General features: G+C 37.9%; 1 protein-coding gene across 2 annotated transcripts in view; it reads left to right on the plus strand.

Annotated features, from left to right (window-relative positions):
* The window catches only part of ATXN7 (ataxin 7), a 123511-nt gene that overhangs the window by 38375 nt on the left and 57151 nt on the right, over positions 1-27985 (plus strand). Inside the window, exons 3-4 of one of the 2 annotated variants that reach the window (XM_070738157.1) lie at positions 12274-12573; positions 18296-18364. In XM_070738157.1, the coding sequence (XP_070594258.1) occupies positions 12285-12573; positions 18296-18364 (358 nt within the window). In that variant the 5' untranslated portion in view covers positions 12274-12284. Of the gene's footprint in view, positions 1-11684; positions 12574-18295; positions 18365-27985 lie in introns of those variants that run through there. The other variant, XM_070738158.1, reaches the window with a different exon arrangement.

Consider the following 27985-nt stretch of genomic DNA (forward strand, 5'->3'; position numbering starts at 1 on the left):
AATTTAGTTTCCTGGTTTAAACCTCAATAAAAAAATCTGTTTCTGAATCCTCATTATTCCACAATGAGTTGGTGCTCTGCAACTTTAACCACTGAAATGATGAAATGGAGGGCTATTTTCTCTCACTGCTGGAATACTGATTGATTGATTCATGACATGTAGTGATGGCCAGCCTAATGTGAAATCTAAATTGGCAGAGGATAAAAACTAACAGGTATTAGGCTTTTAAAAACCATTTAGATTTAACAGTCACACACACACACCCCAATCACACATATCTTCTAGTTGAAGCGAGAGAGATTTTTGTAGAATATGGAATTTTGGACAGCTTTAATTGGTTAAAAAATCTGGATTGAATATAATACATATAAATTGAAAAGAAGGAAGTGACAGAGGGATCTAGTAGTTATAAACTAGTTGTTCTGCACCTACCAAACAGCTACTTTAATATTCTGAACCTTTACATAAGCTGCCCAATACTAGTTAATATACTGTATAGTCTTATGGATGCATATGGTGCTTAAAACTAAACGTCATTGAATTCAGTTACCGGGGTAGGCAAAGTTGGCTCTTCCATGACTTGTGGACTTCAACTCCCAGAATTCCTGAGCCAATCATGCTAGCTCGGGAATTTTGGAAGTTGAAGTCCACATGTCATAGAAGAGCCAACTTTGTATACCCCTGAGTTAGACCTTCTCATTATTGAGGAGATAAGGGACCAGAAATTTGAAAGTACAGTGTTCCCTCAATTTTCGCGGGGGATGCGTTCCAAGACCGCCCGCGAAAGTCGAATTTCTGCAAAGTAGAGATGCGGAAGTAAATACACTATTTTTGGCTATGAACAGTATCACAAGCCTTCCCTTAACACTTTAAACCCCTATACTGCAATTTCTCATTCCCTTAGCAACCATTTAGATTATTACTCACCATGTTTATTTATTAAAGTTTATTAAAAAAAATATTTATTAAAGGCGGACGAAAGTTTGAGTATTTTTTAATTAATATTTTTGAAAACCGTGGTATAGCCGTTTCGCGAAGTTCGAACCCGCGAAAATCGAGGGACCACTGTACTTGAGTAGTCTCTTCTGTTAAATACCACTGTGATTAAATAGCTGTCAGGTATATTTTTCAGTTAGCGTATTTAAATAAGACCTTGGCTGATTTACTCTGAACTTTTTAATTGCTATTGTTTTGATTTTAAGTTTTAATGTTTGATTTCCTATAACATAGCATTTTATTATATATCAAAAAGTGACCTTTTAAAAAAAACACTGATATGATTGAGCATAGGCTATTTTCATTTCATATTGTGATAATTAATACAGTTATTTTCTTTCGTTTCCTCTCTTGATGCTTGCTTCTTTTGTATTATGCATACTCTTTGCTTTCTCAATAGAGGGCATGATCTTATTAGGGCTCAAGAGGGCTTGAAAAATTCTTCTTAGGAAATATTCATTGACAAACACTGTTAAACACTACATCAGAGCTCAATTTCTCACATTTGCTTCCACTTAAATGCACAATGATCATTCAGTTACATTTCTACAAGCCCCACATGAAGACAAGTTGTCTCTAATGACTGCGTATAATAATAGTTTAAAAAAAGGGTGGGGAGATTGTTATATTCTAATAATAAAGAGTTAACTTCGCATTTCCTCATGAATGAGCCTGTGACTGATTGACAAGATTCTGAAAACTTGTCCTTCTGTATCTGAGACTTTAGCTGAGGTTTTCTCTCCCCACCCCTTCTGTTCACTTATGTCCAATTCTTGGAAACAAGTTCCTGAAGTTTTCTTGGCAAGGTTTTTCAGAAGTGGTTTGCCATTGCTTCACTTTTTTTTATAATTGATGAAATGCATATTCTAAGAGTGAGACAAATAGGACCTTTCCTGAACCTTTCTGTTATCCTGATTGATTTTATTTTGCATAATGTTCATAGTCTATTTCAAAAGTAGTCTACTTACATTTTTTGTTTGTTTCACTTCAGTGCTTCCTTCCTAATTAAAGTTCCAATGTTTGGATTGAAGTTCCAGCTAGCTACTACTCATGGTTTGCTACAGTTCACCCACAAGACGTATGTTGGATGTCTGCCATATTGTACTCTACCTTCATGTAGAGCAGGGGTGTCAAACTCAAGACCTGGGATCCAGATCCAGGCCATGGGTGCTTAGAGCTGACATGTCGGGCCATCCTGGAAACAACGAAAGTCTGGCCCATGGTGCTTCTGCCAGCGAAAATGGAGCTCGTGAGGGCCCCCTCAAGCTCTGTTTTTGCTGGCAGAGGGTTGCAGGAGGCTGTCACAGCTGAAAATAGAGCTTGGGAACCTGTTTTCACTGACAGAGCGCTCAGGCCACCACAGGTGCCTCCATGGCCATGCCCATCCCACCTATCCCCAAGGTCAAACACAACCCTGATGTGACTCAATAAAATCGAGTTTGACACTCCTATAATAGAAGGCCTTGTAGGAGATGACTAGGCTGAACCCGAGGGAGCGGTCAAACTTACTGCTTCGATTTCTAGGCCGCCCTTCTCCGGAGACTTGTTATCAGTCACGAGTCCCTGTGTGCCCACAATAAATCTAAGTCCAACCCACTTTGAATTCCTTTTTATTTTTAACTCCCACTAATTTCCTTGGCCATTGTAGTTCAGATTCTTTTAGAGAACCCGAGCTTGCAATAAATCTTCTTACTGCCTGGATCTCCTGATTTCCTGACATTTGACAGCAATTTCCCCAGTTCAAGTTTTTTGCAACTTGAGGAGCTTAGAAGCATTCTCTCACTTTACATTAGACATTGGCAGTTGGTCACCACAAATGTATTGCTTCTCCTGTCAAGTTGGTAACTATTTTTATGGATCATTTAATATAGATCTACAAGATAATTTTTTTCCTTGCATTCAAACACATACAATCATGCACAATACAACTTTTAATAAAAGGTTTAACTCAATTTAGTCCAAAGGTTCCTAGGCCAATATAAACCGAATTTGGACTTTTAATGTCCATATACGTATATACCCTGTTTCCCCGATAGTAAGACACCCCCAATTGTAAGACATATCGGGGGTTTCAGGGGGGTCGGCTAATATAAACCGTACCCCGAAAGTAAGACATATGTCTTACTTTCGGGGAAACATGGGGGTATTGCCGGGGGGGGAGCCCGATGACGTCGCTTCCAAGCTCCCCACGCGCCCCTCGCCTTCGCCTCGCCGCGGCGCCACCGCCTCTTCCCCTGCCGAGGCTCGGAGCTGCGCCCTCCTTCGCACGCCTCCTTTCCGGCAGGCAGGTGGGGCTGCCCAACTGCGCAGAGCGGCTCCTCCCCTCCAGACACACGCTTCCCCGACATGCGTCTGTGGCTCCACGCGTGCACGCCGCTTGGAGCCCTGAGGTTGAACTTGGAAAAGGGCTCACGAGGCTCCTGTCCCGCGGCTGCCCTTCTGGACTCTGGGGAGATGCCTTCGGGAACGCGACCCTTTCAATTTTTTTCCAATGTAAGACATACCCCGAAAGTAAGACGTAGTGGGGCTTTTGGGGGTAAAAAGAAAGTAAGACACTGTCTTACTTTCGGGGAAACACGGTATGGACAAGAAGCTAAAGTAACACATTCAGTGTCAGATATATCTGTGTGTTGGTTTACCAGCATTAGTGCTTTGTTCTCATTGCGGAATACAATAACTTCTCTTAGTTAAACTTAATTAATTTTTTATGTATTTCAGAATTTGAATTGGCCTCATGGAACACTGTAAGGCATTTGTCTAGTATTGCACGTATGCACAGGTACATATAATAAAACAGAACACATGTTTCTCTTACGTGGAGAAACTATCATTTGAGAATTCAGCTTCAGGGTATTGAAGCTGTAATATATTGAATGCTAATTAACATCAGCTACAAGTAGTCCTTGACTTACAGTACAGCCATAATTGTGTCTACAGTTATGCTTGTATATGATGGTATTTCTTAAGTGGGTTATCATGCGGCTGAGCCCTTTCTTGCAGCGGTCTTTAATTGAATACAATCATGAAGTGATTCCATTGTTCACTGGAGGGATTTTTTTTCTTTTCTCTTTTTACCAGAAACTGGAAATAAACAATTGTAAACACAAGTTGGTTGTTGAGTGCCCAAAATGTGGTCAAGTGACCACAGGGTTGGAGGCCATTGGAACTTCAGCACTGGGACAGAAGTATCTTTTTTGTGTGGTTACTTGTAACTTTGAACTGTTGCTAACTGGGGATTAGCTACACTTAATAGCTGATTTTAAAAAGATAAATAACAAAGAAAACCGTGCAAGCAAAAATCACTTTATTCAAAAAGTTAACAGTATGTTACTATTTGTTATGTTTGCTATTAATTTCCCCTGAGGGAATTAATCTGTTTTTTCATAGAAGAGCCATGATGGCACAATGGTCAGAATGCAGTATTTATTTATTAGATTTATTTATTTTTATTTATTAGATTTATATACCGCCCCTCTCCGTGGGCTAACTCTGCCAACTGCCATCAGTTCAATTCTGACTGCTTCAAGGTTGACTTAGCTTTCCATCCTGTCAAAGTTGGTAAAATGAGGACCCAAACTGTTGGGGGCAATATGCTGCTTTTTATCTTTTCCAGCATCTAATAGGAACCCAAAATAACTTCCTCCTCCCTTATTCAGGTCACATGCTCCTTTTCAATTAAAACTTGACAAAGTTTTTCTTAAGTATGATTGTTGATTTCAGTGTTTGTTAGCAAGAGGACAAACAAATCTCTCTTTGTTCCGGGGATTCTGGGTCTTTTGGCATTTTCTGTTGTCCTGCTTGATGTCCTTCAAAGCATCCCATTTCTGAAGACCGCTTTTGTTGTATGCTCATTGAATAGCTTTGCACACTTGTTCCTGCATGTACCATTTTCGCAACACACTGAGTTTCTGCTGCAATTTGGGCTATGGGTTATTATATGCTTCAATACCAATTTATGGAGTTCTGGGTCTTCATTATTTCAGTTTGATCAAATGTATCCTAAACTTTTGCTCTTGGCTTCGATGCTTCATCAAGCAATAGTTAACAGGGCAAATGAGGCAGACTCCCTCTTTTGGGTACTCTACACTTAACACTTAAGCCAGTGCACCTACTAAAGAGACCATGTGCTCCAGTGAGGTGATTCATGATCAACTTTCTCTTAAAGTTGAGTATTCCTGCGATTAAATCTGGGTGATCATTTGGCTGCTGATTTGAATAAAAAATACTATTTCTAGCCAGTATGGATTGCATAATATGATAATGATAAATGAAGCATTGTCATACCTTCTGTATATACATCATGGCATCTTCACACTATTTCATCATATATTTTAGTCCACAACGAATGTTAAACAGAGAATGATGCATCGTCCAGTGTTTCTAAAATCATCATCATCATCTTCATTCATTGTTATCAGTCATACTTCTGATGTTGATCTCAAAGTTGCTTGATTCATTCATTCATTCATTCATTTGCAATTCAGCTCTCACCGGTAATCTTAGCAGTCATGTGAGCCACATATTGTTGGATTATATCTCTTTCTCTTAGAAAATTATTAAGCCCATATTCTCATTTATTTTCCTGGAATCTCTATTTTTCTTCTCATTATTTAAAATATATTTTTAATTCATATAGTAGCTAATTCAATGTCTTTTAAGAATCTATTGTCAAGTATCTTCAGAGTTTACAGATGTATGATTACCCCATAGCCAATTACCTCAGTGTAAACCAATAGTGTATTTCAAATAAAACATGACATGTATTTTGTGTAACAAATAATTTTCTATCCCCCTGTGATGAGAAAGGTAAATAATAATATGTGTGAACTTTAAAATAAATGCAAAATAATTGGTGAGATCACAGATTCTCTGTACAATTTAAAATATATTTTTCCTCCTTTCTGAGTTAGATTTTAAAGAATTTCATCTTCTTGCTATTTTGTTTTGTCGTAAGATGGCTATAAATATTGGGCAGAGGGGAGGGCTAAGTTATTTTTGAATGTACAGCCACAGTTCCTTAATCATTTCTTTTATCTTGTACCCAAAGCATTGATTTAATGCTATGCCGGAATATTTTGAGTGATTATAAAGTTCAATAGCTATAAGAACTACTACCCTAGCAAAAAAAATATATATATCTCAAATTAGTTCTGCAAGTATTTGAGGTTCTTTTATCAGATATGGTAAAATAGACAAGTAACCATATTAAATATTTCAATCTTGAGAAAGCTAACTTACCAGAAAGAATAAAACAGAGAAAAGGAAAGAAGCAAATATATAACACCTATAGTTTGTTACTTTTTTTTTAAAAAAAATAGTTTTTATTGAATTATTTACATTAAAAACAGAACATTAAAAAATGCAGACAAAACAAAACAAACAAAAAATATCTAATGATTAATTATTTTGTACATATCCATCAAACACATCTTAGAGTAAGTCAATTTGACGGCTGAGACGAGCAATAATGTAAGAAAATTGGTTTGGATTATTCACTTAATTTATGATTTTGTTGTGCTTTTGACCACTTAGAATCCATCATAGGTATAATAATACATTTCTTATATATCAAATTATTCATAATTTGTCTCAGAGAGTTTAACGCTTATGTAAATTCATTCATATATATCCTACACGGGAAGAAACCCGAATATACCAAGACCGTCATACCTGTACCCGTGAAAATCTACGAAAACAAATATATATATATATATATATTTCATATAAATATCTAATTTTTATTTTTTCCTTATTTTTAACCATTCATAAAAATCGTTCCATGTTTTATAATATTCAGAGTCTTCTTTATTGTTTATTTTGAGTGTCATCATGTCTGCTTTGGCACAGTCCATAATTTTTCTTAGTAATCTGGTAGATCTTTCTGTTTCCAGAATTGTGCGATTGAAATTCTGGCCGCTGTCAAAATATGTAATATTAAATAATAGTTTATTACTATTTCAATTGTTTCCATGAAAACTAGAAATAGGAGAAAAAATCTTTTTCATAAAGCTCAACATTAGCTTTTTAGCAAACATCTTTTATATTAATTAATTAATCTGTAATTTCAAAATGTACTCCATGTGTATTACTTTTTCACATTCATTTTTAATGGGAGATTCTGGGAATTTTGATACCACTGTTATAATAATAGTTTTAGATTAGATTAGATTTATTGGATTTATATGCCGCCCCTCTCCGCAAACTCAGGGCGGCTCACAACAACAATAAAACAGTACATAATAACAAATCGAATGCCCACCAATCTAATTACAGTTTAAAATTAATAAATTCATAAAACAATCCCAATGTATATAAAAACAGACACACAGTCAATCAATCAATGGCAAAACAACATGGGCAAGGGGGAGATGTTTAGTTCCCCCATGCCTGATGGCAGAGGTGGGTCTTAAGGAGTTTACGAAAGGCAGGGAGGGTGGGGGCAATCCTAATCTCAGGGGGGAGCTGGTTCCAGAGGGTCGGGGCCCCCACAGAGAAGGCTCTTCTCCTGGGTCCCGCCAGACGGCATTGTTTGGTCGACGGGACCCGGAGAAGGCCGACTCTGTGGGACCTAACTGGTCGCTGGGATTCGTGCGGCAGGAGGCGGTCCCGAAGATAAGTAAGGCAAATGATGGAGTAATTCCAATGATCAGAAAATTAATTCTTATTTTAATTTCTAGTTTGACTGTTTTGAAAATCATTAACCAGTAACAATGTTGGTCAAGTTGCTAATTGGCACATAATCATGTCAATCTCTCAGCATTCACAAATTGATTACAAACATATATTCCTACATTTGTCAAAGAATAATCATATTCCATTTCTCTTTACTAACTGCTATCTAAACTTTGAGTGAAATCTAAAAAGAGTCAGAGTTATATAGATGGTGAATCTCTGAGACCTGACTCACGTTGCATAGGATGCAAGACATTTCTTGTAAGAACAGAGACATTTTAGAATATTTATTTAAGTTAAATAGTAAGATTATGTATACATTATATATAGGTCAAATAAATACTTTATTAAAAAGTATATAAACAAGCTAAAAGTAGAATGTTTGGAAGGGGAATAAAAGAAACCCTTTTTAATGGAAGTTTTAAAAAAATAAATAATAGCATATGATCAGAAAACATGTTATAATTGTGGTAGAAATAACTGTAAATGCAAAGGACATACCACATGCCTAACTCATTTGAATAAATTTAATATTTTCAGAAGAATTACGGTATGCTGCTTACTTCCAGAAACAATTTTCATAACATTGGGGTGGGGATTCAGTATGAATTGCTATAAAATGCCATAAGAAAATAATTTTTAAGTTAGCATTCCAGAGTTGGCTCAGTCTTTTTTGACAATAGCATATTCCTATAGGCATTGGTCTTCTCTGGTCACTAACAATTTTCTTTCTTGAAGTTCTTAGGATTCTCTCTCTTCCCCCTCCCCTCTCCCTCTCTTTCTGTAATTTTCTCAAACCTGTTGATAGCTCCTTATTCTTGGCTAGTGCTATGTCACCTGCATTAGTATCAGAAACATGTGAACAGTAGAATGAAAATGAAATATAGAAAACAGAATTCCATTTGATATTCATAGGCAACTCTTGGTAACTTTATACAAAAATATCTAAGATTTAGAATAAATAATAAAACCTAATACCGGTATATTTTGATTTTTAAAAAAATCAGAAATACGGGGTTTGAAAATGAATGGCTGTATTTTACACATCATTTTCTAATGCATAGTTTGTTAATATGGTACTTGGATTACCATGATGTGTGAAAGTAGCTGTTACGCTTATAAACTGTGATTTATAATTTTAATATTAAATTCAATACACCTGATTAAAAGCCAGTTGAAATAGAGTCTTGTATACATGTAATATACGCTGTTCATTTAAATAATGTGACCCATTCTTTCCAGTAGTAGCTGGCATGCTTAAGTACTTTTTCATTCTATTTTTTCAGACTTTCTCTCATCCTCTTCAGCTGCTTTGCTGGCAGAATAGTGCTAACTGTAGCTGGCACCTCATTGCTAATGTATCCCATAAGACTCTAGAGTTTGGTAATGGACCTTGGCATTCAATATTTGTTAAGCTTAAGCCATTACACAATTGCCTGTACACCATGAGATTTGAATGACATCTTAATAGTTTTAACTCACTGTATAAAAGACAGTGAATTATCTGAAAATATTGTTCATGTATGCAGTAACTCAACTCCAAACATTTGAGTACATATGTGACAAAATACTGTAACTTAAATTGGATATATGTAAATATGAATGCTGCTCTACAAAGTGGCTGCTTACACATTGGCTTTATTGTGTAGAATTGTTTGTGGTGTTGATTGTATCTATCAACTAGAATTTGTAAGCATGTGTCAGTACATAGAGATTCATAATGTGCAGGGAATCCATGTAACAAGCTGCCTTATACAAGTGTTCTATGAGAAAGAATTTATGTGCTTACTACATGAAATCTATTTTAATCTGCATTTATTAACTGGTTACAATGTATAAATTAGAATTAAACCTTTCTAATTGAGATAATCTATTTTTAATAATATCACATTTTTTTCATTTAGGCCCTTAGGCTAGCCTTCAAACTGTTTTAAAAGTTTGGATAATATAAAATCTGCCCTTTGAATTTATGCTTATTAGACACTAGTGTCCATATACTCCAAGACATGATTCAAGTCTCCTGATATTTTGATGTATTTAAAGCATATTTTAAACATTTATGCAAAAATCTCTGTTTGTCTGTCTCACAATACTTAGGTCATAGCTGTTAAGGTTCCTCTTCAGATCGTATAAAACCATCTTTTTCTGTTCCTTAAACTTAATTTTAAATTATCGGTCCATTCAATTATACTTGAATGCTTTCTCTTTTCACTTAAGATTACTTTGAGTATCATTTGAAGCTTGTTGACTTCTAGTAGAAATAAAATGGCAATTTACTATCTTTCCAATCTTGCCCATTTTATCACTGTTATTCAAAACTAGTAACAATTTTTGACACAAAATAAGACATATGGGAATATTCTACATTGATTTCTGTTCATTTAAAATGCATTCATTGCACATCTGTTAAATTCCACAGAAGCTATTTGTTGCTCAGTAACTAATCATGGGAATAGGTGATATCTTTCATTGGATTCAGTGGACCTTTTTTTGAGTAAATCTGAAATTGGGATCAGCCTGAGCAGCAGATTAGCAACTGGATACTAGCATCTGAAAATAGAAATACATTTTAGGGCAGTCCTGTTTGACTTTTTCTGTCAGGTTTTGGTACAGTATTTATCTCTGATATGAATGATATCAGGAATAATTAGAGTGAATGCTAAACAGGTAGTTGAGTCCCATTGCACTTCTAGAAGGAATGTTTGTAGAAACACTAACCAAAGTTATTCTTTGAGATGCACCATGGATTTTTTACAGCTCCACAGAAAATGTTGAAATTAATTACTCATAAATTATCTGTCAAGTGAGGGAAATATATATGCCTTGACTTCTTTTGCAAGTGTTTAAAAAGAAACCACTCCATTTAATCTACTGGGACAAGTTACAGTTTAAAAAAAGATGAGCGCAGGTATTGTGAAACCTGACAGTTTAATGCCTATGGAGATTCATCCAGGCCATGGTTGTCCCAAAGGTGCTTTCCAAGAGGCAACTGGACTTTCTGGTTTTTCTTTGAAGACCTTTCACTTCTTATCCAAAAAGCTTCTTCAGCTCCGACTGGATGTTCCCTCTAGTCAGAGCTGGAGAAGCTTCTTGGATGAGAAAGCAAAACGCCTTCAAAGAAAAATAACCAGAAAGTCCAGTTACCTCTTGGGGGGGACGGAGCACCTTTTGGGACTGCCGGTTTAACAAACCGCCATCCTATTTAAAGTACATAATGTACAGTATATACAAAATCTGTCTCGTCTGAGGTAAAAAACAAAACAGCAAAACTTACAAATAGTACCTCAAAAAATGTCGCCAAGTTTCATGTTCATATTAAGAACTTCCCCGCGAGGGGGGGGGGCAAGGAAAGAGGTAAGCGGGTAATGTTATTTTCAAGCTTTTATGTGTGTGTGGGGGGGGGGGGAGCTAAAATATATTGTGGTTGCTTTTGCTGCTGCGTTTTAACCCAGCGGCCGGATTTGTCAAGCTGGTTCTTCGCTCCCGGTTTTGACAGATGTAAAAAAAAAAAAAAAAAATCCCTCGGCGACTTTCGCAAGCAAAGCCAGCCTGCCCAGGAGCCCTTAACTTTTTTCTTATTGGCGGATCGATGCGAAGTGATTTAAATATTAAATGAGACCTTTTAAGGCAAGATCGTCGATGACATTAGCGTGGAAGGAAGGTGTCCGCGAGTGCGCGGTGGGGGGCGGGGGCGGTGGGGGGGGGGCGGGAGAAGAGTTGCACAGACGAGGTTAGTTTCCTGCTTGTTTCCTATTCAGCCTCCGTTCCCCGTGCTTGACGTGAAAACTTTTAAGGTGGGAGGGAGGCGTCTTGCGTTTAAGGTAGCCCTTGAAACGAACTCGCGCAAGCCGAGGGCGCGTGGGTTCAATTGCGCGCGCGTGTGTGTGTCAAGAGTGGGTTTTTTGAGGGGGGAGGAAGCGATGCCTTCGTAAAACGAAACCATTAGACGTTGGAAGGAGGGGCGATCGCCGCCCGGACTTCCTGGCTTACGGGGCGGGCGGGCGGGTAGAGGCAGCCCCGAAGGTGCTTCCTCTTGTCCCTTTAAGACCCTGTCGCTGCGAAAGGAAAGGAAAGAGGGCGGGCGCAGTCGGTGATGCGCCCGGACTTTGCCAGACGCCTAAAATAAACAACTTCCTTTCGCCCGTGGAGTTGGGCGACTTCGGGGAGGGCGATGAGGGCCAAGAGAGACGCTTGAAGATCGCCCCCCCCGCGGATGGCCGTCCGGAGACGCGCCCGCCTCCTCGAATCCGGACAAGAAGCGCTGCCGAGTCGGGATCCCCGATGCCTACGGCCGCCTCCGCGGCGATCGCTTCGCCTCGCCTGGTGTCCTTCCCGAGCTGAGCGAGTGCGACCCGAGGCGGGCGGGCGGGGGGAGGAACGACCCGACACCCTTCATCCGGCTTGTCCGGCGCAGATTTCATGGGAAACAAAAGGCGATGCGAGGCCTGGCGTCGCCGTCGTTGTTGTTGTTCTCTTCCTTCTTCCCGGCGCGGTGTCCGTAGCGGCGAGCCCCGATTCAGAACCCCGGCGCTTTCTTGGGGGACTTCCTTAAGCGGCGGCGCCACCTTAAAAAGGAGCCTGATGACTTTTCTCGTTACATTGTAGCAGCGGAAAGAATGTCGGCGCGGGCCGCGGCTGACGTCAGAGGGGAGCAACGCAGAGCGGCGGCGGTGGCGGCCAGCAGGCAGCAGCAGCGGCGGCCCCGGCACGGAGGAGGCAGCGGCGGCGGCGAGAGCGGCCTCGGCCCCGCCGCCACCACCACCACCGCCACCATCCCCGCCAGTGCGGCCACCAGCGCAGCAATGGCGACCGTCGGGGAGCGCAGGTCCTTGCCTAGCCCGGAGGCGATGCTGGGGCAGCCCTGGAGCCATTGGGTCGACGCTGCGAAACTTCACGGGAACGACGGTGAGTGAGGGCTGGAGTCCCTCCGTTTCGTGGGGGCGGGCGTGGGGGAGGGAGGAAGGGGAGGGGTCCGGCCAGCCGGCACCGAAAGGGTTAACACAGCTGGGGCGCCTGAAACAGCACTCCTGCCGGAATGGTCTGATCATCTGTCTCAGAGTTTAAGGGGTGCGGTGGGGTGGGGGCCCACAGAAAGGCAGGAGAGGGAGAGTTAGCCAAGAAGGCTCTGTTTATGTCTCTCGCTCCACCACGGTGTGTGATAGGTATATATGTAGGGTAGGTCAACACAGGTAAATCACACCCAGGGAAGTGCCTAGCTGATCATAACATTATAAAACAAAAATAAAAAGAGTGTGCTTGATTGATCGATTCGGGGACAGGAGACCACCAGGAAACCCCAGAGCTGTGGGGGTAGAAACATAGAAGATTGATGGCAGAAAAAGACCTCATGGTCTCTCTAGGCTGCCCTTATACTATTTCCTGTATTTTATCTTAGGATGGATATATGTTTATCCCGGGCATGTTTAAATTCAGTTGCTGTGGACCACGTCTGTTGGAAGTTTGTTCCAAGCATCTACTACTCTTTCAGTAAAATAATATTTTATCACGTTGCTTCTGATCTTGCCCCCTTGTTTTTGTGTTCACTTTCCTATTAAAAACACTTCCCTCCTGAACCTTATTTAACCCTTTAAGATATTGAAATGTTTCGATCATGTCAGGTAGTTTGGGATTTATTGATTATTTTGAAAAACTCGTGGAAGATGATGATGGTAATTCATCTTCAGGTGCCTGCCAGGAAAACAGCCTGGAAGGGGTTTTTTTGGTTTGATTTTGTTTTGTTTTTTGTTTTTTTTTTGGGGGGGGGTTGTATGAAAGCAACAGTTCGGCTTCACCTGAGGAAGATTTTATATTTAAATATAAGGTCATTCCTCTGTTGTTCACTTTAAAGAAAAATGTATAAAGTCTGACTCTCACCTAATAGCACTTAACACTACCACTTAGACTTATATACCTCTTCACAGTACTTCACAGCCCTCTCTTAGCAGTTTACAGAGTCAGCATATCAACCCCAACAATCAGGATCTTCATTTTGCCCACCTTGGAAGGTTGAGTCAACCTTGATAAGTCCCCACAACTCATTTATCATGGCAACCAGGAGAGCAATTGTCTATTTCTTGGTGTGCATCCCATAATGCAAGTTTGTTTCCAGTGGCTTTTGGAAGTCTACTGTACTCTTCCTTCAAATCACACAGTATAGAAGACCTATAACTGTTCCTGTGCTCTGTTTAGAAATCAGTGTCATGAGGCTCTTAGAGTATTTAATATAATATTAGCGGACATGATTTTATTTAGTCGTAGGATTTATGGCCCATCGCCATTCTGCAGGACTCCCAGTGGTTTTTTTTAAAAAAAAGACATATACAACCAAAGACATCCACAGTCAGTATTAAAATAGTAAAATCTTTAAAACAAAATATCTGAATAACATATTTTCAACTGCTTCTGATGGCAGTTAAAACTTGGAGATGAGCTAAACTAAACTCTACTGCAGAGGTCTTCAAACTTGGCAACTTTAAGACTTGTGGACTTCAACTCCCAGAATTCTCCAGCCAGCATAGTCTTAAAGTTGCCAGGTTTGGGGACCCCTGCTCTAAAGGGGGGGGGGCATTCCAGACCCCTGAGCTTCCCCCCTCCCCCATAATCTTCTGAAAGTGGGAAATCATTAGCTGCTTTTGAGTGAAATAAAATTGGCCAGCCCCATTAATGAGGGAAACACATTCCTGAAGATAATGTGATAATACGAAGAGCTTTATAGGATACAACCATCCCTTTAAATCTGGTTATTTTTATTTATTTCAATTTGTTATAGCTGCTCAACACCAGCAGAATTTGGGCGGCATGCTAAACAAAAAGTATCCATAAAACCAGAAAAGACATAAAAACGCACACAGGAAGCCCAGCCTAAAAGACTCTTAAAAATAACACAGATCAAATAAAACGGGGCTTCCCAAAATACAATATTATAATGTATATTACATATGCTCAACCAAAGCCAGGTTTCAAGTGATTTCCAGAACCCTAGGGGTGAGGACACTCCCTTTCTTTCTAAGGAAATACTTCTCCAGAGGTCGGGGATCATGACCCAGAAGACACATTTCCTTGATCTCACAAACAATAATAATTTAAGGCGGGGTAGGCGAAGTTGGTTCTTCTATGACATGTGGACTTCCAACTCCCAGAAGTCCTGAGCTAGCATGACTGTCTCAGGAATTCTGGGAGTTGAAGTTCACAAGTCATAGAAGAGCCAACTTTGCCTACCCCTGGTAAGGCAACCAAGTGCCAATAGGAAGCCAGGACAGAATCCAAAGCTGTTTGTACTTCTCCCGAAAAGTGCCAAATAGTATCCAAGCTGTTGCATTTTGGAGAAAATGAAACTTCTGAGTGGTCTTTAAAGGCAGTCCCAAATAAGTTGCTTTGTGGTGATCTAATGGGGCCCTATGTTATTGTAGCAAGGTGTCTTGCCTCAGTTGCCACACGTCTTAAAGTTGCTGAGTCAAAGCTGCCCCAGTCCCAGCCTCCAGCTGCTGTTCAAGTAGGAGTCTTTGATTCCAGGAAAAGCCCAAATCCACAGGTCTTCTCTTTCAGGACTTGTGCTTCCATATCTAAAGACGTCCCTGGAATAGCCAGAGAACCAAAATAAGACACCAAGAGCAGCAGAGCATGGCCCAGGATAAGTTTCACCAACATACTGATGGCCCTGGGCCACCAAATGATTCTCCCACTTTCATGTTATATTTGTTGTAATTTAAAATATGAAAAGTATTAATACATCGAAATTAGTGAATGAACTATTTTAGACTTAGAAACTTATTTAAAATATCAGAACCCCTAGAATAAAGAAAGTTGTGATGTAATACATGATATCTATTGCATGCATCTTTGAGCAGCCAACATAAGAGCCGGAGTGGTGCAGTAGGTAGAGTGCTGTACTGCAGGCCACTGAAGCTGACTGTAGATCTGTAGGTCAGCAGTTTAAATCTCATCACCGGCTCAAGGTTGACTAAGCCTTCCATCCTTCCGAGGTGGGTAAAATGAGGACCCGGATTGTGGGGGCAATAAGCTGGCTCTGTTAAAAAGTGCTATTGCTAACATGTTGTAAGCCGCCCTGAGTCAAAGGAGAAGGACGGCATAAAAATCGAATAAATAAATAAAATAAATAAGAGACAGAATTATAACAATAATTTGAAAAATAGGCTCATAAAACTATTAAGTAGTTTCCAGTAGTTTATACAAAATATACTATCAGGAAGAAATATAAGGCAGTTTGTCATGCAACAAAAATGCAAGTACAGCCTGCAAAACGTTATTTGGAAGAGAATTAAGAAACTAAAACTTTTCCTCTCAAGCCTGCATAAAACATGCAACATTTCAAATTGGCCATATTGTCTTGTATACTCTGGCACCAAAGAGGTACAGTACGTCCACCTCTTGAGCTTGTGAAATCAAAGCCTCTTGCTAGGTTCAAAGTACATTATATTTAGGAACTTTTCTTTATCCCTCACATCTCATGTCCATGTTGAAGGCATTACCTGAAATGTCAATACCACAATGGCTCTGCAAACCTATTGGTAAAGACAATAACTGCCAATGATCTGCCAGCATATGGGACAACGGATCAAATGTCTATTTTCCATTGAAAGCTGATGAACTTTCAAGAGCCCTACAGAACTGGTCCTTCCATCTTTAGCTTTTTCTACCTTGCAGATTCTAACACTTTACACCATTGGCAGCTTTTGAGGTAAGCACACATTGATCTTGGCTTCAGTGAAGGGTACATTTAGTTTGACTGTGAGAAGTTTGGGGAGAATGCACCTTATAAAGTTGTTTCCCCTCAAATTTATGTTGCTTGTAGGATTTGAGCAGGGAGTATAGAATAGAATAGAATAGAATAGATTAACAGACCTTGGAGGTCTTCTAGTCCACCCCGTGCTTAGGCAGAAAACCCTATATCATTTCAGACAAATGGTTATCCAATATCATCTTAAAAACTTCCAGTGTTGGAGTATTCACAAATCCTGGAGGCAAGCTATTCCACAGATTAATTGTTCTAACTGTCAGGAAATTTCTCCTTATTTCTAAGTTGCTTCTCTCCTTGCTTAGTTTCCACACATTACTTCTTGTTCTACCCTCAAGTGCTTTAAAGAATAATTTGATGTTGGAACACTGCTATCTTATCTCCCCTAGTCCTTCTTTTCATTAAAGTAGACATACCTAGTTCCTGCAACTGTTCTTCATATGTTTTAGCCTCCAGTCCCCTAATAATCTTTGTTGCTCTTCTCTGTACTCTTTCTAGGGTCTCAACATCCTTTTTACATCATGCGACCAAAACTGAATGCAGTATTCCAAGTGTGGCCTTACCAAGGCATTATTAACACTTACTTTGATTCTATCCCTCTGTTAATGCAGCCTAGAACTTTCTTGGCTTTTTTGGCAGCTGCTGTACACTGCTGGCTCATATTTAAATGGTTGTCCACCAGGACTCCAAGGTCCTTCTCAGAGTTACTATTGTTGAGCAAGGTCCCACATATACTGTACCCATGCATTTTGTTTTTCTGGCCTAAATGTAGAATCTGATTTTTTTCACCATTGAATTTTATTCTGTTAAATAGTGCCCAATGTTCACATCTGTCAAGACCTTTCTGTACCTAGAGCCTGTCTTCTGGAGTGTTGACTATTCCTGCCAATTAGGTGTCATTTGCAAATTTGATGAATTTCCCATCTATCCCCTTGTCCAAGTCATTGATGAAGATGTGGAAGAGTACTGGGCCTAAAACAGAGCCTCGGGGTACTCTAGTGCACATATCCCTCCATGTAGATGTAGTTCCATTAAGCACTACACATTGAATGCAATTGGTTAGCCAGTTTTCAATCCATCTGGTGGTGTTGCTGTCTAACCCACATTTTTCTACTTTCGTTTGTGATAGGATGTTTGACAGTAGGAATTCTAGCTGTCCTTTTCACAATAAAAACAGTGGAGCTATGAGGTGCATCTGCCACTTGTTAAATAAATGGAGGATGCTGATTTGATTTCATTGTTGTATCAACATTTGAAACAGAACATCTTTCCAGATGATTATTGCCTGTTAACATTTTTTGGTCATTTATGATCATTCACCAATTCAGTGTATATATAAAAAGAGCATACTGTATAACACTAGATCAGTTTTAAAAATACCTGAATGAATGTGTTTGAACCTAGTGATGGAATGGCTGGGGATGTCATTCTAATTCATATTTAGAGGAAAGCATTTCAAAGCTAAGGAGCCACTGCAGAGAAATCTCTCTTCTTTGTTCCAAAGCAAAGTTGTATTCAGAAAGTTGATTTTTAATTATTCTAAAATAAAAATCTTTTTGTAACAGATATTTCTTCTAGCATTTCACTTCTAGACCATATGAAATCCTTTGTTGTCTATGTTTGTTATAACACCTGCTTGCTTTTAAAGACGGAAGGAAAACACCTACTACATGCTTTTTGCATCTTGACAATTTTTTCCTATCAGATGTATTTAAACTGTTTTATGTAAGATGGGAGATAGACATAAGACATTCGTTTTATATTATTGTACTGAAAGCTGTGGATTTAATCAATATAATTTGCCATGTATCTGACACTCTAAAAGGAACTCTACAAACTTACATTTTTCTTGTGTTTGTTACATCCTCACAGGAGCAGCCTTAGAAGAAAATTTCAAGGAGTATGGTAAAAACCGAGAAGCGATGCGACTTTGTAGGGAAGGTGAGTTTGACTTAGACAGATTCCCCACTTCATACAACAACTAGTGAAACATACAAAATATGCACAATCTTATCTTGGACTGAATTTACAATCCTACATTATTACAAACTTGCACATTCAGAGATTATTGGAACCTTTTATTTGTCTGAAATAACTAATATGCATTTATGTTAGTTATTGCAGATAAATAATATACGTTTTCAAAACTTTTAAACATAATTATTATTATTTTATTTATGGGTTTGTATTACATGAAATACATAATGTAACAACAAATGCTAATAGAACTGATAGAACTAACCGACAATAGGTTTTGACTTTTATAACCTAACTTGGGAGTTTTCATTGGTTTACTCATCTTATAATAGATTTGGCTCCATGTAATTCTTAAAAGGTCATGCTGAATGCTGAAGCTGCTTTTCACCGGACAGTTGGTTGTTTGCCTAGCTACATGGTACGCAAGGAACAGATCAAAGAGGTGAAAGAAAAATTCTGCATTTTTGATGAAATGATATTTTTTTCAGGATCTGGTTTGAAATGGATAGATCTGTTCACTTTAAAGCAGAACACCATTGCAACAGCTGTCTTGTAATGTAGCTGTCTATGGGAAGTATTTAGAGTCATAGTGTCCATGTTTAATAGATATTGACAGCATTGGTTTACTTTTTTCTTAGAAACAAGAAACAGTTCAATCTTTAAGGAAATGAAATTGACTATTATTACTTCACATTTCAATTACAGGTTCCACATCTAACTTTGTTATATGTACAAATGTTAGACGAATCAGCACACTAAGAATAAGGTTTAGATTCATTCTTAATGCACTGATTCATCTTAATTCATAAAAAGTTAAGAGTGGAGAATATCTGTCAACTTCTGCATGTTTCTTGTCATTTTCCATTTATATTTTTCAGCTTTAAAAAGCTCCTTGTATGCAGTCATTTAGTCTATTCTCTTGATCATATTAGTTGCCTTTTTTACACATTTTTGCGTTGTGTATATATATAAATCAAAAGGATCAATAGGCTCCAAATGTCATCATAATGTAGCCTTATATAAGGGGATTATGATGTACTACTGGTTTCTGAGTCATTTAATTTTTGCAATATTTCTGAAGTTTTCCTTAATCTATAAACTGGTGTTTTCATTCATTTCTATTTTGGGCTTTATCTCTGTATTGGCATTATATCCCACTTTGGTTTAGGAGCTTAAGATAATTGTAGCGCTCTTCTTCCAATTTTCCCCACACAAACAACTCTCTCAGGTAGATTGGCCTGAGAGTGACTGGCTGAAGGTTCCAGAGAGTTTCAGTGGTTAAAGGTAGACTTAAATCTGGATTTCTCTCCAGTGCCATGCACTTTCACCATTATGTAATCTTTTATTTGTTTATGTTTTTTGGGCTGTTGGGAGATACGTTCTGGCCAGGTTCAATAAATAGAATTGAGTTAGCTAAGTTATTTTTATTTCTTTTCCAATCTCATCTCATTTACATTAAAAAATGTTCTTGCAATGCTTTTGAATGGATCTTTTGCAGGATCAGTATTTGTTGAATATTACATGTTTTCTACAGTATCCATGCCAGTTTAGCTTTTATGCAGCCATACAAAGTTTTTTTCACAGGAAATGTTTAGTTTTGAATTTTTGTTTATGATTCCAAGAAATTTTGAAATGATTAAAGAATAGCTAGCTGCCCTGTAAATTTATGGAAATAAATTTAGGGGTAGTGATTTCTGACAGTCTCAAAATGGGTGAACAGTGCAGTCAGGCGGTAGGGAAAGCAAGTAGGATGCTTGGCTGCATAGCTAGAGGTATAACAAGCAGGAAGAGGGAGATTATGATCCCGCTATATAGAATGCTGGTGAGACCACATTTGGAATACTGTGTTCAGTTCTGGAGACCTCACCTACAAAAAGATATTGACAAAATTGAACGGGTCCAAAGACGGGCTACAAGAATGGTGGAAGATCTTAAGCATAAAACGTATCAGGAAAGACTTAATGAACTCAATCTGTATAGTCTGGAGGACAGAAGGAAAAGGGGGGACATGATCGAAACATTTAAATATATTAAAGGGTTAAATAAGGTCCAGGAGGGAAGTGTTTTTAATAGGAAAGTGAACACAAGAACAAGGGGACACAATCTGAAGTTAGTTGGGGGAAAGATCAAAAGCAACATGAGAAAATATTATTTTACTGAAAGAGTAGTAGATCCTTGGAACAAACTTCCAGCAGACGTGGTAGATAAATCCACAGTAACTGAATTTAAACATGCCTGGGATAAACACATATCCATCCTAAGATAAAATACAGAAAATAGTATAAGGGCAGACTAGATGGACCATGAGGTCTTTTTCTGCCGTCAGACTTCTATGTTTCTAAATGTTGTTGGCCTTAGCACCTCTTGAAATATTATCTAGAAAAATTGTCCTACGCTAGAGAAAAGTGAAAAGTCATTACAAAAAAAAATAGATGTTTGCTCTGCATAGTATCTTAGTAGATATATTTTCCCCTCTTAATTAAGGGCAAGTTGAGACTAGGTACACAGTGGAGATATGAGCCATATGTTCAGTTGTATAGCATGTAGATCACATACCCTTTTTAAAGCTGTATACATAACATTTGTTTATATTTTCAGCCTCTTCGAGGGATATAATTATAATTAGATGGTCTCTTGATATTTTTGATCTGTAACAGTACACTTGTTGCCCTCTTGATATTTGATATTTCTTCTTCATCTTCTGAAAAGCTAAGATGCAAAATAGATCATGGACAAGCTTATTAGCTATCACATGGTTACCTTATTACTAATTTTTCAATTTGTTACATACTAAAATATTTACACTCTACATTGTGTAGAATAGTTCAACATAATTATGTCGCTATCACCTGGGCTAAGTTAAAAGCATTTAAATCCTTCCAACTGAAAAGTTCTCTGCAAAGCAGTACAGTACTTGTATCCTCCTTACCCAACAAAAAACCTTCCCCTTCACTGTTTTATGTCTGAAACATCTTGTTCAGTACTTACCAGTATATAAAGGAAAGAGGTTTTCTTTGCAAATCATATATTTTATCCGTACAAAGTATTCAAGTTATCACAAATACTATTTTGCTGTCATTTTACAAATGAGTCTGTGGGAGATGTAATTCAGCAGAATGGGATAGAATCAGAATTGTTTTAGAAGTAAGATTAAATTGGCTTTTCAGACAGACAGAATATCAAGCAATGATTTCCATTTAATTGCATTGTTCCTTTTCAGTTTGACAAGTTAACAGCAGACAAAATTACTACTTCCAGCTCATTGGATCTGTAAGTGAGGGTTGATTCTGAAGGTTCTTATATAAGAATTCCATAGAAATGTGTGTCTTGTGTTCAGTAAAATATTGGAAATGCAGCCATGTCTGCGAGTGCTTACAGCTGCAAAACAGAGACATGAGTTGCCATCAAAACATGTTTTGAACATAAATATGAGCTTCACTGTACAAGAGTAACAATTTAATCTAAACTTGACTGGTTGGAAACGTTTTCAGGCCCGTGCTCCTTTTCATAGTTTTTAATAACTACCTTGGATTTCTTTAATATTTAAGTAAGTTACGATATCCTCTATGATTGTTCTAAGGTCCTTTTCATCCTGTCCTTTCCAAATATATTAGACAACTATCATAATGCCTATCTAGTTACCAGTTGAGGATAGCTGCTGCATAAAGATAAGTGGCAATTATGTAAACACAAAACAGTTGTTAGGTCACATGAAATCAAATCTTTATTATAGTCATAGACCAACATAAGGAGGGTGATAAGTAACTAAAAAGAAGCATGGTCTAAAAATATAGATTATGAAATACGCACACACACACACACACACGTGTATAAAATGTTATACACACATATACATGCATACAGAAAATAAATGTATATATACACACAAAAAGTAATATGCAGACACATTAAAAGTATGTACAAACATGAGAATCTAAAAGAAGGGATAGCAGCATTAGGTAAATGCATGGGAGAATAAAAAACCTACAGTTTTATGGAAGACTATATCGTTATAAAGCACGTATCTAAGTTATAAAGTTAAGACTCAGGTACAGGCCACCATTGGACAAATTTTGAGCATCACTGCACAGAACTAGGCATCACTGTATGTTGTGGTATCTGAAATCAGCAGGGCCATATAAAATTGTTTTGCGCACCTTGGATACTTATGTATTCATGGCGAGATGTGGTGTACGAACATTTCTATAGTGCAGGAACTGGAGAAGAACATGCTCTGTAGTTTTTTTGTGTCTGTCCAGACTCACAAAGGTGTCATCTTTCTCAGTCAGGAACCTTCCTGCATTGTTCTTCAAAGACATCTGTGGGGAGGGTATGACACCATACAGAGTAAAGGGCCTTCTATGTTTTGATACTTTTGAGTTTTAGGTAGGTATGTCATAATTGTCTAGAGGATAACAGTTGCAAAAATGTTTATTTGGGCTTTATTATATGTGTGTTACAGAACTTTAAAAAAAACCTTTCTGAACAAGATGTAATTTCATTCTTTCAGAAATATTTAATTTTGTCAATGCTCTGATTTTGATTCTGTTTTTTTTTAATCTGCTGGAAGGGAATGGCCATTAGCATTTGATGTTGGGTATGTCAAAGAAGCATCTCTTCTCTCTCCCTTTAGAAGCAACATGTGTATCAATTTACAAACTAAGTAGTAATAGATGATTGGTACCATTTTTTGCTCTAAACTGCGGGATTCTGAATGATTTTTATTTTTATTCTGTGCTTTTCATATATTTTAGCATTCCTAACTCCAAAAAGTTGCTATACCATAAACATGTATGTATTTATTTATTTACTTATTTACTTACTTACTATCTTTTGGGAGGGGGGGTGTTATAAGACGCACCTTAGTTTTGGAGGAGGAAAACAAGGAAAAAAGGCCTCTGTCTCCCAGCTATTTGCCAAACAGCAAACAGAACAGAAGATATACACTGTTGGCTTTGTATTTCTGTGCATGTTTACCTGACCCATAGAAATAGCAAAGAATTGGAGAAATGTACTTTATGGCAGTATATTAATCCCAGAAAATTTTCTTATATATTTATCACACTAACTCCTTCCAATTATTTAAATAGATCTACTCCAAACATGACTAAGTCAGGATTTAACTCAGCGGCCTTATCTTAATACTAATACTAAAACAGGACATTTCGAGGTTCGACTACTGTAATGCTCTCTACATGGGGCTACCTTTGAAAAGTGTTCGGAAACTTCAGATCGTGCAGAATGCAGCTGCGAGAGCAGTCATGGGCTTACCTAGGTATGCCCATGTTTCACCATCACTCCGCAGTCTGCATTGGCTGCCGATCAGTTTCCGGTCACAATTCAAAGTGTTGGTTATGACCTTTAAAGCCCTTCATGGCATCGGACCAGAATATCTCCGAGACCGCCTTCTGCCGCACGAATCCCAGCGACCGATTAGGTCCCACAGAGTGGACCTCCTCCGGGTCCCGTCAACTAAACAATGTCGGTTGGCGGGCCCCAGGGGGAGAGCCTTCTCTGTGGCGGCACCGACTCTCTGGAACCAACTCCCCCCGGAGATCAGAACTGCCCCTACTCTTCCTGCCTTCCGTAAACTTCTCAAAACCCACCTTTGCCGTCAGGCATGGGGAAACTGAACATCTCCCCCTGGGCCTGCTGAATTTATGCATGATATGCTTGTGTGTGTGTATGTTAGTATAGGGTTTTTTAAAACTTTTCATATTTTAATTAATTGGATTATGTATTGGATTGTTTTTTCACTTGTTGTGAGCCGCCCCGAGTCTTCGGAGAGGGGCGGCATACAAATCCAAATAATAAATAATAAATAAATAAATACTTTTACAGATCTTTAAAATTGATGTGGCTTCCTGGAAGTATTCTCTGCTATTTAAAAGATACAATAGTACAGGGTCTCTTCGGATCAAGCATTTATTTTTAAAAACTTTTTCACTTTGTTAAGTTGTCCAGAACAATAATAAAGCAGTCTTTAAATAATAAGAATAATTTGAACATGATATAGACATTTACCTCTTTGCAGCAAAAAAACAAACATCCAGTTTCAGCCTTTGCCTCTCTCTCCAGCAATTTGCCTCCATGCAGCTTTAGTTTCACTTTCATTTTAGCACTGGCAACTTTAACCAATCAGCTGAGTGTGGGGAGACAGATAATCAGTAGCTTGTGCTAATTAGGCTGTGCTGCTGTTTGCTGCAAAGAGGTAAACTGTTGGCAGGCAGAGACCAAAGAGTGAGGGTGGCTGGGTGGGGCTACATTCGGTCTATAAGATGCACTCAAGTTTTCACCCTCTTTTGGAGGGTAAAAAGGTGCATCTTATACTCCAAAAATACGGTATTTATTTTTAAACTTGTATGCTTCTCATCTCGTTGAGGCAATTCTAAATTGCTTACAGTCACAAAAATCATATTTAGCAGGATGCTGCATTGTATGTGATATTCCAGTTGTTGGTTATTATGTTTCCATCTTTAGCTAAAAACCACTAGTAATATATTTAAAAACAAAAGAAAAACCATTTTGGCTTTCAGTGGTTAACTGGATGCTAATAAGAAACCCACAAGCCGACATGAGGAACATGGTTTTCTTCCCATTCATGTTTTTCATAACTGATATTAAAAGACTTACTAGAAATAATATATTAGAGTGGTTGAATCTAGGGCAAAAGTATCATGAAGTATTGCATTATTTCACAAGTACTAAGGATTCCCAGAAGATACATTAAAAATAGTGGTAAGGGAAAAATTAAATACAGAAGTTATTACACATACTGTATACTTTTTTGTTTTATACCTTCTTTCGTTTAAGGCCAACTAAATTCAGAATACAGTTTAAAAAACAAGTTACCAGTGTGAGCATATTAACTACAAGCATGTATTAGTGACACTCTCAAAGGACTGTTAAGACCATTTTAGTTCACATATTGCTGCACAGCAGGGATCAGATATTTTTGTAGAAGCTCTCTTAAATAATGACCTAATTTTGACCCAATTAAATTTCACTTTTTTGGTTTGAAATAATTATATGTATGCTAGCAACAGTATTTTTAATGAATACAATGCTTGGTGGGGTAAGTGTTTAATATTTCACAAATTAAAGCTACAGTTCAGGGAAAAAATAACTACTACTACTACTAGAGTTATCGTCTGTTGGATTATTTTCTTTATGAAATCAATCAAACATTGAAGTCAAGACTATTTTGTACAGCAATGTGTCCCACATGAAGGTCCGATAACTTTCAGAGGCAAAACTTCAAAAAAATTGAAAGAGAGCACATATTTATTCCAAAACCAAAAGTCTCTGTTACTTTTGTATTTATACAGATCTGATCAGTATTTTGGTGTACAGTATTGCATGATTTCTAAAATTTTCCTTTAATTTGGTAAATAAATTCATAAAATTACCCCATCCTTTATCTCCAGTGGGTGAAACAAATGATTGCATTGAAGTTGTTTGGCAAAACATAAATTATACCACTGACTTTAATACAGGTAGTCTCGACTTGCAGCTGTTCATTTAGTGATTGTTCAAAATTACAACAGCACTGAAAAAAATGACCTATGACTCTTTTTTCACACTTACGACCATTGCAGCATCCCCATGCTCACACAGTCAAAATTCAGGCACTTGGCAATGTATTTCTGAAATATGCCAGGTTGTCCTTGGGGTCGGATAGGGAAGCTAAATTCACTTAACAACTGTGGCAAGAAAGAGCGTAAAATGGGGCAAAACTCACTTAACAAATAGCAACATAAATTATAGGCCCAATTTGAGAACTACCGCTAATCAAATTTTAATCTGAATATAAAACTAAACAATGATAGGACCTTGCAGATTTATGGTATCAAACCTTTGGAGTCATTTAAAACAATTTTATTTTAGTGGGAAGGATGAGTTTGTTTATCTTGGTTTTCCTTTTTCAAACTGCCACTTATTTTTTTCATTTTACATTTGGAATCTCTATTAACTGCAGCTATAAATTCTGAATTTGTCACTAGATTCTACCAACACTGGTAACTTGCCATGAGACTTGTTCACCCAAAGGTGGAGCTCTGTCATTGCTCTCTCTACAGGCTTAGTCTTGGCAAGACACATTCTGAAAGTGATCCAGCATTGTAGCACTAACTAGGAAATTTGAACATACAAGGCTGGGGCCTTTTAAGGTTGCACCACAACTCCTGTGTTTGTTTGATTGATTAAGCGATTGATTGATTATATCTGCATAGCCACCTGCCTCAGAGAAACCTGCTTTTGCAATCAGACAATTGGCTTTTCAAAGCAGAGTAGAAGTTAGAAAATGATTCCAGCTTCTAAGTTTAAACCATGAAACTTAGGACGAATCCTGGCAGAACGTGCCGTGAATTTTTATTTGGATACGTTTGTTGACTTGCTTCAGATAAGAAATTCTGGTCTCCATTCAACTTTTCAGATGCAAACTGTCTCCAGATTGGGCCCACCTCCCTCCCTTAAACTTGCTCACTTTTCCCAGTGCATTACCACCCACAATTTGAGAACCTCTGGCTTTTAACATGTTTAAGTTGCTTTATAACTATCAGATCGTACGGTACCGTAATTATACAAGATAGTGAAATTGAACTTGGTTTTGAAGATGGTATTCACCCATACCTTTTGTAGAACTGATGTGGTTATACATCCTTCATGACAGTGTAGTTGGCTTCCTATAATATGTATGATATTCCACTTCTGTGTTTTGCACTTGAAACCTTTAGAAAATAATTTTATTTACACACAGTTTGTGGCCTCCTGCTGAGATTAGCTTGTCAAAAATTAGCCAGGATAAAACTACACCTTGGACAAGATAGGAGATAAAAGATAAAATTAAGACAACTAAGACAAATTTTAAAGAACGTGTTTAATAGAGCAAGAATCACAACATTCTCAATTGTGAAGAAAAATACATGTTCTTCTGTGGCTGAAATAAGCGTGATATTTCCAAGTCAGCCTTTTACTCCTTAAATGAAGTTTGGCTTAATCTGTTATGAATTTACTGGAATAAATGTTATTACTCAAAGTAATGTAATGATAGCAACTTTAAGCTTAGTAAGATTCCATGGGAGGCTATAGAGATTTTATGATAAGGATCATAAGTTATGCTTTCTTGGACTTCTGCCTAAAGTGAACAGTTCTATGAGACAAACACTTGGAAGTGTGAGGTATGTGAAATACTTCTTTATGGAACAAAGTCTGAAAGGGCCAGCCAAACTGGTTATACAGACATAAATTAAATTATAATTTTAAACAGTATAGCTAATACCACCTTTTGTACAAGCTTTAAGTGCAATACTAGTACTTGGCATGTGTAGATTGTTATAAGAGCTAACTTTCTAAAATAGATTGAGTTTATAAGCTAAAAATACACTTTTAACAGTATTAAAAATTAGTTATCTGCTTCAAATTGATGCTGCAGCTACTGAATGAATTTAGATTAGATTTAGATTTATTGGATTTATATGCCGTCCCTCTCCGCAAACTCGGGGCGTCTCACAACAAAGTAAAACCAATACATAATAACAAATCCAATACCCACCAATCCAATTACAATGTTAAGCTAAAAAATTC

This window comes from Erythrolamprus reginae, chromosome 2 (assembly GCF_031021105.1).
Source record: "Erythrolamprus reginae isolate rEryReg1 chromosome 2, rEryReg1.hap1, whole genome shotgun sequence".
Classification (NCBI taxonomy): Eukaryota; Metazoa; Chordata; class Lepidosauria; order Squamata; family Dipsadidae; genus Erythrolamprus; species Erythrolamprus reginae.